The 15,033-nt window shown below is 41.8% G+C and overlaps 1 protein-coding gene across 1 annotated transcript in view; it reads left to right on the forward strand.

Annotated features, from left to right (window-relative positions):
- The window catches only part of smad3a (SMAD family member 3a), a 36,473-nt gene extending 22,163 nt beyond the window's left edge, over positions 1–14,310 (forward strand). Inside the window, exons 2-8 of the mRNA XM_086106426.1 lie at positions 5,971–6,164; positions 6,254–6,388; positions 7,415–7,540; positions 9,095–9,307; positions 9,456–9,593; positions 10,629–10,773; positions 11,746–14,310. Of these exons, the coding sequence (XP_085962552.1) occupies positions 5,971–6,164; positions 6,254–6,388; positions 7,415–7,540; positions 9,095–9,307; positions 9,456–9,593; positions 10,629–10,773; positions 11,746–11,869 (1,075 nt within the window). The 3' untranslated portion in view covers positions 11,870–14,310. The remainder of the gene's footprint in view (positions 1–5,970; positions 6,165–6,253; positions 6,389–7,414; positions 7,541–9,094; positions 9,308–9,455; positions 9,594–10,628; positions 10,774–11,745) is intronic.
- Positions 14,311–15,033: the final 723 nt, after the last annotated feature.

Raw genomic sequence — 15,033 nt, forward strand, 5'->3', positions numbered from 1 at the left:
TGACATATGAAACCAGTAGACATACTGTACACGACCAGGCCAGCCTGGACAGACTCGCGTGAATGACTACAATTCCTCATGATAATGAAGTATTTTCCACCACATGAGAACATTGACTTGACCAGACAAAAATCTCTCTCTGGCAAATGCCACTTTATTAAAAGTTGCTTGAAATGACACTTATATCAAGAAATGACTCTGCTTGAATGTAAACTCATGAAGAGAAATGCAAACTTAGTCGTGTTTCTCTTCTGGCAGAAACAGAATTTTGTTTCATGTGTAAACATCTCTTCTTGTCTTTGATTGACATATGTACACATTGTCCACACAAAAACACAAACGAGCCAAAGACCCTTCAGTGATCTTGATGACTACTTGTTTGTGTACCGCATTTTCCACACTATAAGGCGCACCTAAAAGCATTCAATTTTCTTAAAAGCTGACAGTGCGCCTTATAATCCGATGCGTTTTCTAGATGGATAAATACAATATTCAGATTTCTTGGACGTAGTATTTTAATTGTTCTGTAAAGTGCTTTGTTTCAGCTGCAGCAGTTGTGAAAACTCTATATAAGTAAAGCTGTATTGTATTGTATGCCCTTTAGCGTAACGCCATCTAGTGGATGCATAATGGAACCACTATTGTGGCTCCTATTCTCGGCGCCTTTTAATGCGGTGAGCCCTATAAGTTTTAAAAGAGACCATTCCTTGAAGGTGCGCCTTACACTCCGAAGCGCCTTATAGTGCGGAAAATATTGTTGTGTTTGACGTATGCTAGGACTTTTAAGAAATGCATTATATCAGGTGTCGGAGCAGCCCCAATATTTGAGATTCTTGTGTTGTCATTAAAGGACATCGGCCTGCTGCTAAATGTTATTAGTCTGTAACTCTGATAGTAATGGCCTTCTGGAGTTTCCGAAGACTGCAGACGCACAATGACCCCCCAACCCCCATCCCAACCTTTCGTGTCCCCAACACAACCTTCTCTGAGTGGAGGTAGGCCAGTGGGGAGTGAGACAGATGGAGGAGAGGGGGGGAATAGTGGTGGGGCTCACGGGGCCCAGACACTCTGAGCTGCCCAGAGCTTTAGAGACACCCTGCCAGCCCCTTTGTCCAGCAGCACCCTCCTTTCTTTAGCCATCCCCGACTTGATTCATGACCTGCCCCTTCATGATTAGATGCACTTAGGGATGTACAATTACACCCAAAATTTAAGAGCATGAGCTCATAAATTTACTTAGATTCAAATGTTAATAAATTCCATTGCTTTGAGACAACAAGCAGGAAATTATGTCACTTTCTAGGGTGCACAGGTTTGCATTAGAAATGCTGGAATTTTGAACAAGGTCCATGCCAAAAGATTTTGAGGGGTGGGTGTGCATGTGTGTGAGAGAAAGAGTAGTGAACCTGTACACATGTTTGGGTCTCTCAGAGGAAATAGGCTTTCGTCACTGTGCTTGTTTTGCTCTCTATCTAAAGTCTGTCAGGTTCAATCTGCTCTGTCTGAGCCGGCTCGCGATGGCTTTGAGACGTCACACTGGGTTGTACACACAAACATTCACTGACAAGCTAACTGTCCTTCGCACATTTTACAGATGATTCGCCAATTTGCTGAGAGGATCTAAAACTATCCTCATAACATGAATTCCTGTTATGTTATTTTTGTTTAGCCGTCTTGTCCATTATTTGTGTTTGAAAGTTCCGATCGCACTCTTAAACTCGTCACAAAAAAGGCACGCACTGGTTGACCGAAAATCAGTCCGTCAATTTGAGCTTCAGATCACCAATCAGAGCCTTGTTGACACACTATTTGCCTGTAGTGAAAATCTATACCAATCTGTGCTTTTCATTTGCTCTACTGGAGCTCATTTGACCAAACTTACGATTTCACTGGGGCACGATCGGCCTCACAGCGCAGAGGTGCTGGGTTCGATTCCGGCTCCGGCACCTTCGACACAGACACAAGGAGTTCTATGTTTGCTCACCCACCAGCCTCTTGCCACTAAACACCCCTTCAGGTTGTGGTTGTTTAGAAAGTGCTACCACTTCTTCCTCTCAGCGGCAAGCTGAAGCGTGAAACCAATGCCGTTTTTACGGCCGTTTGTCAACAACATTGTAAATGTCCTCACGGAAATGAGTCATCGGAATGAAGGGCACATAGTTCGTGTCTGGACCTGTCTGCCCTTTTGGATTTCATGTTGGCAGTGTTTGGCTCAAGCAGCCGTATAGCAAGAAGAAACTGTCATGGCCTGTAGCATGGGCTGCCGCTAGAATATTCCCCACTCCCACTCTGCAACAATGTTTTGATGAGTCTTACTTTTACTACTGTTACTTACTCACTCCCTTATCTTGATACGGTGCATTCCTGCTTTGACACAAAAACATATAATATGTATATTAATGTGGTTGAGCAATAAAGCGCAGCAATCTATTCTAATCTTTTTTGAAAACCAGAGCATTTGTCTTGGTTTTAAGGTTAGAGTTGGCTGATTGACCATGAACTGTAAAGTCATCAATCATATTGTAATTTATCTTCATTACGTTGTCAGTAACCCTCAGAAGAGCTGTTTGGACCATGGAGGGATGAATAGATGTTTCTTTGTGACCTATTGGTATGATTATTGTGATGACTCCTCATCATGCGATAACTTAAGTTACTATGTCTTGATGTTAATCAATCATCTTTTTTCTCCAAGTATGTTAAAAGGATCCTCAGGAATTGGTCTTCGGTTGTTGGAGCTCATCTCGTACTACAGCAAACAGGCCACTAAACCAAATATACATTTAGGACATGAACATATAAGAGTCAGTGAGCAATGTTAAGGGGAACAGTAGCGCGGTAACTCTGAGACAATGGGAGTCGCCAGGCAATGTATAGTGCCCAGTAATGCAGTAATTGTGAGACAGTGACAATTGTGCATGTAGTGATGGGAGCCTTTAAGCAATTTGAAGTGTAATAATGAGGTAGAAGGGGCTTCTCAAAGAAAATACAGCAAACTAAGGCAGCCACTAATGCCACTGCACTTTGTGTGAGCCCACGCTTGTGTCGAGTCCCAGCTGACACCCACGCAGCAGCAGGGCTATAAGACACATACCAAAAAGATCACATCATTTCACACATCTACACTCAGGCGAGCTGGTTTTATTTTTCACGTCCAAAAAGACTCAGGGAAACACCCTACAGCACAATCTGAACAGTATCCCTCCTGGAATGTCATTTTTACAGTAGTAGAGAGCTGTTTTCAGAGCCACAAGTTGAATTGTTATTGTTGGGCGGATGAATGGCTTTAAATAAATGTTTTTCTTCCACTTACTTTTCCTCTTTGCTAATGTATTCTCCGTGTTTTCCCTCTGGTCAGCACGAGCTTTGGACATTTTATCAAGAGACATTTTAGCTGCTTGCATCATTTCCGAACTTTCACATAGACAACTTTTTTTGTTTTAAGTCAAAAGGTTATTACATATGTTCTAACGTGTTTATCACGCAGTGGCTCTGTTCATACTGCAGGTCACTAAAAAAATTGTCCAATGTGTGTGTCTGAATTTTTTTCCATGTGAACAATATAATTATACTTTTGTCAAATTTGACCCAAGCCTCTTTTTTATGTGCTGTAAATCAGATATTCATCTGATACAACAGCCGTCTGGACACTCAGGTTGCAGTCCTGTAACCTACTTACTGTAAATGTCATCAAAAGGAGACAAATGTGCGATGCATGACACTTCATGGACACATTGCATTCACATTAGATGTCCCATTTGTTTTGTAATGTCAAGTAATAAATACAATTACTGGCTTTACCAAAAAAAAATACAAATTGGCCATCATAACTTGCAGTGTGAACGTAGCCCTAATGTGGCCAAAATGGTAAACTTTCACATCCTTAGGCTAACATTCAAGTTGGAGCAAAGGTATACAGCATTTGTGTTGCAGTGCGGCGATGATGTTGCACTCTTGAGATCGCCAATGATCATTGCCATACCACTTTATATATCCTTTAAGTGGAAAAACACGCCCATCCAGGTTTATTGTCTGTCCCTTGGAGAACAAACCATGACCTGGAGCACATGGTGGAAATATATGACATGACTCTGTAATTGTAAATTTCCACCAGCAAGAATATTTTTTAAGATATTCTGCATATACAATTTAGCAGGCCACAGCCATTTCCGTATAAATAATAGAGCAAATGGTAATTTTCACAAAGCGTGTGTGTTTTGTAACCCAAGCAGCTCAGTTATTTGTTTGGATAGGAGGTCACATGTTTGCATGTTGGAGCATGTGAGTCCAGCCCTTTCCTAAACATATTGTAAGAACACTCGACCACGTGAAACATGGGGCTTCTCTTTCAAGATTTACTTGTGTATTACTTTTGGTTGTCACACTGCGGTTTCTGGACTGGCACCAAACATTGGATCTTAATTACAGTTCATAATCCTGTTAAAGGCAATGATGGGAAATCCTGCCACGTGCGGTTTCATCATTGATGACATTTGATATCAGAAATGTACTTTAGGAATTAGGTTTTCTTCACTTCCTTCACTACTTTGCATCCTTAAACTGTATTTTGTGGTTGTGAGCAAACGGGTCTACTTCTGTTGTCAAGAGGAGGTGCGGGAACCGAAGAACAGATTTATCTCAAATAACATTTACAAAGCAAAGTTTGAGCGGTCAGAGTCCTGCGGCGTCCTGCTTTGGTGGGAGCTCGTTCTTGCCTGCTACAATGCTAACATAAGTTCCACCTTTCGTACAAGTCACACACCAATTCACAATTTGACGACCATATTAACGATGAAAACGTCTCAAATTGTGACGTTGTCTTTTGTGGTCTTCATAAGCTTAATTTGTCCTCTTTTTTTTTTCTATTTCACATGATTATAACAACTTTGTTCCAGAGCAAGCAATTCTACTTTATCTAATTGGATGAATAAAGTATCTATCTAGCTATCTAGCTATCTAGCTATCTATCTTTCAAAAAATAAAGGTTGATTGATTGACGTGAGTTGAACAACTTTCCTCATGCAACTAAGCAATTGTTTCATCCATCCAACCAGCCAGCCTCTGAAAACTCACGTCATGCCATTTCAAATGAGTTTGATGTACCGCCAAAAGCAGATCGCTCGCGATACCATCCACGAGCCAGAGGAAGTATTTCACAGTATTTGTGGACGGAATCAATTAGTGGTTAATGTGAGGCAGTTTTCCTGGTACTTTCTTCACATATTTCAAGTGGGAACGTGGTACACCTCTATACTTCACGCGACCCATCCATTTAAGAATATATGTCATTTTTTATTAGCTGTCCGCAACCCACTTTTCGCTTACGACCCACCAGCTGAGAACCTCCGAGAAACACCATAAAGTGCTTTCTAACTATAACTAGTACATTAGCTAATGAGTTAAAAAAAAAAAAAGTTGGTTTTATGAGTGTGTTCCTGTCGGCTCGTAGTCAGGTGTACACATACTGTGTTCCCGTCTCCAAGCTCCATCTTTGCTTTAAAACATATTTTGGGGTCCTTTTTTAGTTTAAGCCTTGTGCATCTTCTTGTGAGTGAATGAAAGCTTTCTATTTTGAAAACCTGAAGTCAAATGCCTTTGCAGTTGGTGGACAATAGTTGACCCAGATGTCAATTTGCTGACGTTGTAACTATTCTATTTGTCGACCTATGAAGCATCTGACTTTGTATTTGTATGAAAGCGAATAAGCAACAGATGGATGTAGGTACTAATCAAGTCTTACACAAGACGGTGTGTGTGTGTTCAATTTTCACTGGCCCTAGTACTAGTACTCACAGGTTATCAGATCCAAAATCATGATGTCAATCTCCGGTAAAGTGCCCTTCGTTGCAACCTTGATCAGCAAGTACACGTGTTACGCAACACAAGAAGAGTCCCATTTCACCTGTTTTATTATTACTGCTGCCGCATCACTCTTAAGAATAACCGTTCTCTCTTCGCATTCTTCTGCAGGTCTCTGGATGGCCGTCTGCAGGTATCTCACAGAAAAGGCCTGCCTCATGTTATCTACTGTCGTCTGTGGCGTTGGCCCGACCTGCAGTCCCACCATGAACTGCGGGCAGTGGAGTTGTGCGAATACGCCTTTCACACAAAGAAGGATGAGGTGTGTGTCAACCCCTACCACTACCAGAGAGTAGAGACTCCAGGTAAGGTTTTCATCCGTGCGTCAGACACATTTTGTTTTTGTTTGTGTTACTTTCTCATGTGCCTGTCTGCATGCGTGTCCATCATACAGTACTCCCTCCTGTGCTGGTGCCCAGACACACGGAGATCCCGAGTGAATTTCCACCTCTGGATGACTACAGCCATTCAATCCCTGAAAACACCAACTTCCCTGCTGGCATCGAGCCGCAGAGCAACTACATACCAGGTACCACCCCTTCCTACCTGCACTCCGATGGGATAGGTTTTTTTTTTTTTAACTGTGTATTGTTAATCCTGAAATAATAATTGCCATGGGATACACTGAAAATTGGGTCACCAAAAAATTGCCAAAATGGCCAAAAATTGCCCAGAAGTACATTTTCCAGTTTTGGTCCAGAGGATGTTTGTGACAGAAACAATACAGCCGAAGCAGGATGTTGAGATGGCTCAAGCAAAAACCTGGAAAGTGCGAACCCTGATCTCCATCATGGCACTGCGTTGGAGCTCAGGGGAAAATGATTTTGACATTTTTTGCAAGATCAGATCCAGGCTAAAAAAACACTCGGTCAACATTTCCCAAATCTGGAGGTGACAAAAAGCATCAAAAATGGTTAGGTAAGTAAGGCCATTTTTCCAATCCAGTTGTTCTGCCAAATTTGATATGAAATGATTGCCGGACATCACCATGGAAATGGCAAATCTTTCCTCCAGGATGACTAGGCATGTCGGTGGAATTGCAGATCACCACACGACATCCTGACGCAGACATGTTAAATGTTAAATCCACCTACAGTGTGATCCCCGACGACCAATTTTTTTTTTTTTCCAAATTTGGCAGTCTCAGCTGGTTCTCAATCTACAACACACTGCTTTTTGAAATCAACTTTAAATATTGGGACACCCCCATCGTAATGCCGCCCAACCTTGCAGCCGTTAGAGGAGCCTGAGATCTGTATGCAAGAAAGATGCTCAAATATGACCAACATAAATAACTTGAAAAAGGGCATCCATTCCATTTCCTACTAAAATTATCTTGCAAAACCGATGTAAGGATATGAAATACCGGTATATACAGTACATTTGAACCCTTTCAGGGAGAGTGGTTACTACAGTGGACAGCTTATCATATTATCAGGTTACAGGGCGCATGAAAGGGTTAATATATATATTTTTAGCCTATGGCATGGCACCATTAAAAGTGCAGTAATTGTCTGCCACTGTACTGATGAAACGGCATCTTTTGAATGTTCAGAAACGCCACCTCCAGGCTACCTCAGTGAGGATGGAGAGACCAGCGATCACCAGATGACTCACAGCATGGACACAGGCTCACCAAACCTATCGCCCAATCCTGTTTCCCCCACTCACAATAACTTGGGTAAGGGTGTGAGTGTTTCTTTGTTTGTTTTCTTTTCAGTCTGTCCGCCTTCACTCGCAGACAGATGTTGTGATTGAATGTCTCCCCAGTGGGAAAGCTGTGTTTGATTTGACTCCTTTTTGTAAGAGGAAACCAGGTGATGAAAGAACCTTTTGTTTTCCTTGCACCGTGTGAGCTGTGAAAGAGCCAAGATACCATTCCGGCCACACAGACATCAGCGACAATATCCCGTGTTTATCCGACCAGGACGGAAAACACCAGGGGTCTTGGCAGCAAACCCCTGATGACATTGTGTCGGGCCCAGAGCAGCTTGTTTCCATACATGAAAGCAGAGGGCAAAACGTTGCAAATGACCAGAACCATAGGAATTTTTTGAAAAGTGTCATGTAATTTGACCATTTCTGACTCCATTGTCCCAACAGTGAGGCTTGAGTTTCCACTCTTTGTCTGGTATAAACTTCAGGGACACACCAGATGATATTAAAATGAGTGATGCAAGCTCAGTATGTTTTCCACACTTAACTGTTGGCCCTCCATGTTCATATGGTCCTCATCGTTACTGAGCTTTGTTGTGGCTGCTCAGTCGCTGTCTGGACTTATTTTGCAACTTTGTGTCTTCAAGCCTGTTCTAATAGTGAATACTTTTAGCCATCTCAGATGAAAATACAGTCAAGGGAACAATCAGCCAGCATCTCACAGTCAAACAGGAGCAAAGATGAAAGATGCACTAACCAACGTGCAACTAAAGTCGAGCTGCGATGGAGATCAAGCAGTGTCAGATCCATTCATCCATTTTCTGAACCACTTATCCTCACAAAAGTCACTGGGGTGCCGATCCTCGAGGCCTGCCAAAGCTTTAAGATTCCTGTGAAGCAGGGTTAGAGTCATTATCCATAAATGGGGAAAACGTGGAACAGTGGTGAACGTTCCAAGGAGTGGTCAACCAATAAAAATTAGCCCAAGGACACAGCGACAACTCATCATGGAGGTCACTTGCTGGCTGCGTTGCTCCTTCAGGGCATGGATGACTTGCTGTGATTGACGGAATCATGAATTCTGCTCTTTACAAGAAAATGCTGAAACACAAGGTCCGGTCATCAGTTTGTGACCTGAAGTTGAAGCCCACTTTGGGTCTGCAGCAGCACAACAGTCAAAATCAAATAAAAAGTAAGAATTTGACAAGAGGGCAAATACATTTAAATCCTATTGTTCTGATGTAGTCTTTTCAATGATTTTCTCAAGGGGAATGCAATTCATGCTTTAAAAATTACATGTAAACAAACCCTGCACTCCATCTATAATCCTTCAGTCTTGTACAAATGGATCGTGCCTATTTTCTTTCTTAAGTTGGAAATGTGCCTATGTGGGGTGCGAGGCACTGATACGTTGATGGTGCAATTTTATTTCTTTTTTTCTGCCATGGTAATAAGATCAATAATAGCAAATACGGATTCATGTCTGTTTTATCAGACAGTGTGAACAGTCAATGATTTCATCTCCCTATTTCATGCCGTTTAGTGTGGCTTGTACTGATTTCAAGTCTCTCTCTGTCAGATCTCCAGCCCGTGACATATTGCGAGCCAGCCTTCTGGTGCTCCATTTCCTACTACGAGCTAAACCAGCGGGTAGGAGAGACCTTCCACGCCTCGCAGCCCTCGCTGACGGTAGATGGTTTTACAGACCCTTCAAACTCCGAGCGTTTCTGCCTGGGCCTCTTGTCCAACGTCAACCGCAATGCTGCAGTGGAGCTAACACGCAGACACATCGGTAGGCATCCCCCCGCTGGATCACATTGTTTTTGCCACCACCCTGTTAAGAGACCGTTCACATTTGACACTCTATCATTACGTTGGCTGCGCATATCTGCTTGGCGCTATTTGCCTGAGGACTTAGCCGCTCCTTTTTGCCTTTCAAGGTCGCGGAGTGCGACTCTATTACATAGGGGGAGAGGTATTCGCAGAGTGTCTCAGCGACAGCGCCATCTTCGTGCAGAGCCCCAACTGTAACCAGCGCTATGGTTGGCACCCCGCCACTGTCTGCAAGATCCCTCCAGGTGAGACCAGGACATAGGGCATTTTTAATAAAGAATCAAGGAGAAAAAATGGGTTCATAGTTGCAGTAGGCCTGTCGCGATAATTACCACATGTTATCAATTGTATTAAAATGGACACAGTCTTTTTTTTTTTCCTGACTTGATAAATGGTAATTCACATGCGCGTTAGTTTACACATCATCAACATTGACTCATGTTGCTACTCCCGTCAGTCACCCTGCGATCTGACATGCACACATACACACCAAGGGTGGAACGGCTTTTGAAAACCATTTCAACGGTTCTGTTCCACAGTGTCCGTTAGACACGCGTGACTCTTTTTCTCATGTATTGTTTGTTTGTTTATTGAACATAAAACATATATACAGTAATAATTTGACAGAAAATAAGGTAGATAAAAAAAGTAAAAAGAAAGAAATCAATCTTCATTCAACACAGTTTTTATGTTCAAGGGAGTAGGAAGAATCAACTGAAAATGTTCAATATTCTTGAGAATTGAAGGACGTACAGAACATGAATTATTTTTGCTCTAATATTATTACTTTAGCATCGGCATGAAAAATAACCACTAAAAAATAAAGAAACAAAACGTTTACATGACAATTTAGGGGAAAATATATTGTCCAGAAAATGTGCTATTGTGACCGGCCTAAGTGGTAGCGTACTGCAGTCGCAAGTACTGCGTTGGCATCTGAGCTAAGGCCCCTTTGTGTGCTCTCACTTCCTCCCACATTCCAAAAACATGCATGTCAAGTTAGTTGACGACTCTCTCAACAGTTCATTATATGTCGCTTGGTGGATTTCTAACCCACCATGACTAAACAAAGCAGAAAAGTAGCTTGCATTTTATACCGTGCATGTTGTGGTGAATTCTCAGATAATTTCTCCAATAATGCATAGTTTAGCATTATTTTTGAGCATCAAATACATTGCGAAACTTTCCATTCACGCGCCTGACTGTGCGCGGCCCCGATGCAAGAATCGGTTGTGTCGTTTCCAACTCACGTCACTTCCAACTCGCGTCGTGTCTGTTAGGATGCAATCTGAAGATCTTCAACAACCAGGAGTTTGCTGCACTGCTGGCGCAATCGGTCAACCAGGGGTTTGAGGCCGTCTACCAGCTCACCAGGATGTGCACCATTCGCATGAGCTTTGTTAAGGGCTGGGGGGCCGAGTACAGGTAAGTTGCAGCGCATTTGGTGGGCAAGGACGCGTTGGCAATTAAATATCATCTGAATGCACTCCATTAGGTTGTTAATTAAAAAGGAAAATAAATGTGATGTGAGCCTCAATTTAGTCAATGCGGAGAAGAGTCAAGAGCCAACTAAACTGTATGTTTAATGTAAGTTTAATATGGGATTTGGGGGGGTTCTTTTATTAGTTTTGTATGAGATTTGAATATGGATTTGGATCAAGTGGATAATCTAGTCCCCTCAAAATCCAGAGATAAACTGCGTTCAGAATCTTTCACTGATTCATAAAGTGATCACTCCTTGATCACTTTATGTGGATTTTTATGAAGTGGACTATTATGGTTCACAAATAGTCTATGTCAAGGACATGGCAGTACCTCAGTGGCTCCATGGATCTCTTACTTGACTTGAGCGACAACGAATCAGAGTGAGCCCTGGCCCAGAGGCCATCCCCCCCCCCTGCTCTCAATACGTCCTCTGGCTTCCCTCAACCGAGGCCGGCCTCAGCTGGCACGCCAGGTTATTTACAAACACACATGGACTGTGTCAAACAGAGATGTCAGATTTTCCCTCTTCTGCCCCCTCCCAGTTTTCCGCACAGTCTGACTCACTGATAGTAAGAATGATTAGCGTCCACGGGGGAGAAGCCATTGCGCCGAGAGTGGCGGCGTTCCAGCTCTGTCATGTGGAGACACTTAAAACCGGATACTAAGCCAGCCAATACCTCCCACTTCTCCACCCCAACCCACACCTCGCTATTGCTTTCTCCAGCAGAATGATTGAAATCTTCTGGCCTCCGGGTCGACTCTCTAAATTTATTGAGAATACAAAATCGCGATGAGCACATTTACGAGTAGTTAATGTATTGTTTTGTTATTCTGGTGTCATCTCCTCTGCCAGAGTTGTAAACATCTTCTGACGTTCTTCATTCATCCAAATGTTGCCGGATGTATTTGCAGGCGACAGACGGTGACCAGCACCCCCTGCTGGATCGAACTGCACCTGAACGGCCCGTTGCAGTGGCTGGACAAGGTGCTCACGCAGATGGGCTCACCCAGCATCCGCTGCTCCAGCGTCTCCTAGGTAACCTCTCCGGCGTCTATGCGAGTGACTGAAAACAACAAGATGATCCTTCAGTGACCCGCGAGCCCGTTCTTCTTCCCCGCCAGCTATCAATAGCACTTTTTAAAGACAGGACATGTTTGATTTTTGTGTGGCAAAAAAGGGGACAAGTGCATTAAAACGAGACCATGTTCGTATGAACTCTGCTTGTCGATTGTTCTTGTCACATCTCAATGAGGGGGTGTTTTTCTTGTTCAATTAAGAGATTCATATATTGCTTTTGAAATTGTTTTTATGTTGTACATACAGTGTCACATTGTGTTGTTGGATCTTGTTTAACCTCCTATCATTTGATGACCCGACCTTTAAAAAAAAAAATAATAATAATGATCTAACAGTTCCCTGGTGTCTTAAAAGCATGGCTGGCATGCTTTCATCCAAATACCCAAAGGAAATTTGGAACTAATGATCTGCACCACACATTGACATTTATCAAACTCTTCCCTGAGATAGGCGGCTGGCCAGAGAGTGGCCGCGGGCCAACACAACGCTCCGCCCCTGCTGTTCATTCAGCCTTTGCTACTGACACTCCTAGTTTACGTCACGAAATCTCTTGTTTTTCTTATTGTTCGCGCATGTATTGTCGCATAGCTGACGTGTAACAAGCACCCTCACTAAGGAGACCGAAGACATCTCACATGCTCAACATTTGCATTTGTTTGGAAATCAATCTGAGGAGACAGTGTGGTTGTTTACCTACTTTCTATTCACGATTAAACTCTCAGGATTGTAAAAAAAAAAAAAAAAAGTCAACAACAACAATAGCCTAATTGCATACAGAAAAGAGGAGGAAAGACCAATGTGACACATAGTAACTTCTATTTTTCTAGTTCTGAAACTTTTTCTCCATGTAGCTTTTGATAAAGGGAAAAGTTTAGATGGAGGCATGTAAATAATAATGGCTCCGTTCAATCTTTATTTTTACTATCTAGTTCATATTATTGTTTTTGACCATTATAATGTTGATGATTTTTTGTCAAAAGGTGATCAAAGAGGGATGAAAGAATATTCAGTCTTAGCTTTGGGCCTGGCAGGGGGCACGTTTATTTCTAAACTAAAGACTCCACTACCCGCACATGGACAAGATACAGAATCTTCTTACATTGCAGTTGTTTCCCTAAATCCGGCTTTGATCTTAATGCCTGCCCAGTGGTGCTAATATTTAACATTGCTGGTATGTAAAGCAAGTGTGGTGACACTAACAAATGAGTGACGACTGACAAACCCAAACTCAATTTGTTTCAGAAAAGTAGCATCTACCAGTCTGAGACCATGACTTCTTTTTGTAGTGTTTCTAAGCGCCTCATTGCAAGTCCTTAAAGGGCTCTTATCAGGCCTGTCGTCTGAGAAGTATTCTTCTACACTCTTTAATAACTGTGTCTGTGCTTTTTCAAATTGCTCACTTTATTAATTCGTCTCTATTAGTTGTGATTCTGCATCGTTTTGGATGTCTGGTATACACTTATGTTTTTTCGTTTCTCCTGTCTATAAAATGATGTGTTGCCATGTACGTTTCATTTGTGATTCTTGACATGTCCACTGATCTAATATACGACATGCGTCTTGTATAACCATGCGCAGAGTACACACACACCTGTATCTATAACCGGACCTAATTTGACAGACGACTCCCCTTTAGATCAAAGTCCTGTTTCAAAAAGTGTATTGATCATCCTGTAAAAGTTTTGAGTGCCCACAATTTTCATTTTAAAACTGTTGAATATTTACGTCAGTGTCCTTTTGGTGTATTTGGTACCTGGATGGTTGGTTACCCGACTTAATCAACCTTGTACAACCGCTTCTTCTTGTGGCATGTCACAACTATATGCAATACAAAACACATTATAACAGCAAGTGTTTCTGACGGGAATTTGCCAAAATGTTTTTACTTTTTTTTCCTAGCTTAGCAGGTTTTTTAACATTTATTTTCCTTCCTTCTTTCTTTATTTATTTTAATTTGGACCAAGAAAAGCTTGCGTGATTCTGATTTTTAGCATGCGTTTTTAATTGATAGCTGTGATGTTTCCAGTGGGGAAAAAAAATCCACCTGATGCTGAACCTCACAAATATAACTCATAAAGTACATTATATAATAATATTAAATATTATATCATGATGAAAACCTGATGTGTTAGGGAAAAAACACACAGCTTCGGAATCAGCACCAAAAAAAATTGTTTAAAGTTTAATTACATCTCCATTGAAAAAATGTGTACAAATTTGTTCACCCGCGTAATCAGCTGATAGTGTTTCAGCCAGCAGAAAATGCCTTGCTGGCTTTATAATGAAATAAAATGTGTTTCCCAAGTCATTAACCTCAATAAGAATGACAAGAAGAGTTAGTAATAACTTCAAAAGAAGAGCTTGGTATCTTCAAATAAAACACTTGCTTGTTCATTGTATTTTCTCTCTGTTTGTGTGGCCTGTGGCACCATGTTGTTGACCCTCACAGGTCAGTCTTTGGACTGCAAATGACATCTGCTTTGGGAGAGGAGACTATAGATTGTCTATGGCACAGGTGTCAAACTCAAGGCCTGGGGGCCTGGTTTGGCCCACCACATCATTTATGTGGCCTGCGAAATAAAAATCAAACATGTCAGCTTCCATGATGCTTGCTAAAATCTCTACCAAAATGTTCAATTCCCATATGTAATAAATAAGAGCTACCTATTGTAAACATTGTCTTGTTACCAAATCCCTCATTATAGTAACTTAAACAATAGTTGAATAAACCAGGATTATTGACTTCTTGATATGTTTTCAGTCATAACGACCCACTGTGGGAAATGGAAACTAAAATGTGGCCCGCGACAAAAATGAGTTTGACACCCCTGTTCTATGGAGATAATGAGCTTGTGTGAGCCTCTGAGGTATGCTGTGTTCTGCTGGTCATGGAAGACGCTACACACTATGAACGCAATAAGCATACCCTTTCTTATTTTATCTCATTAAGGTTGGAGTCTCTCACATTTTAAAACTGAGTCCGCATGTACAAAGTAGACAGTCAAGTTACAATTAAAAGAAAAAAAAACTTACAGTTTATGTTGAAGCTCAATAGAAGGAATTATATGCTCTTTGTCTGTCAACCTTTCAGGTTTTTGTGATCCGCCTGCTTGAATTGCAGT

Source organism: Hippocampus guttulatus, chromosome 3 (genome assembly GCF_054856545.1).
Source record: "Hippocampus guttulatus isolate MCC_2025c chromosome 3, RoL_Hgut_1.0, whole genome shotgun sequence".
NCBI lineage: Eukaryota > Metazoa > Chordata > Actinopteri > Syngnathiformes > Syngnathidae > Hippocampus > Hippocampus guttulatus.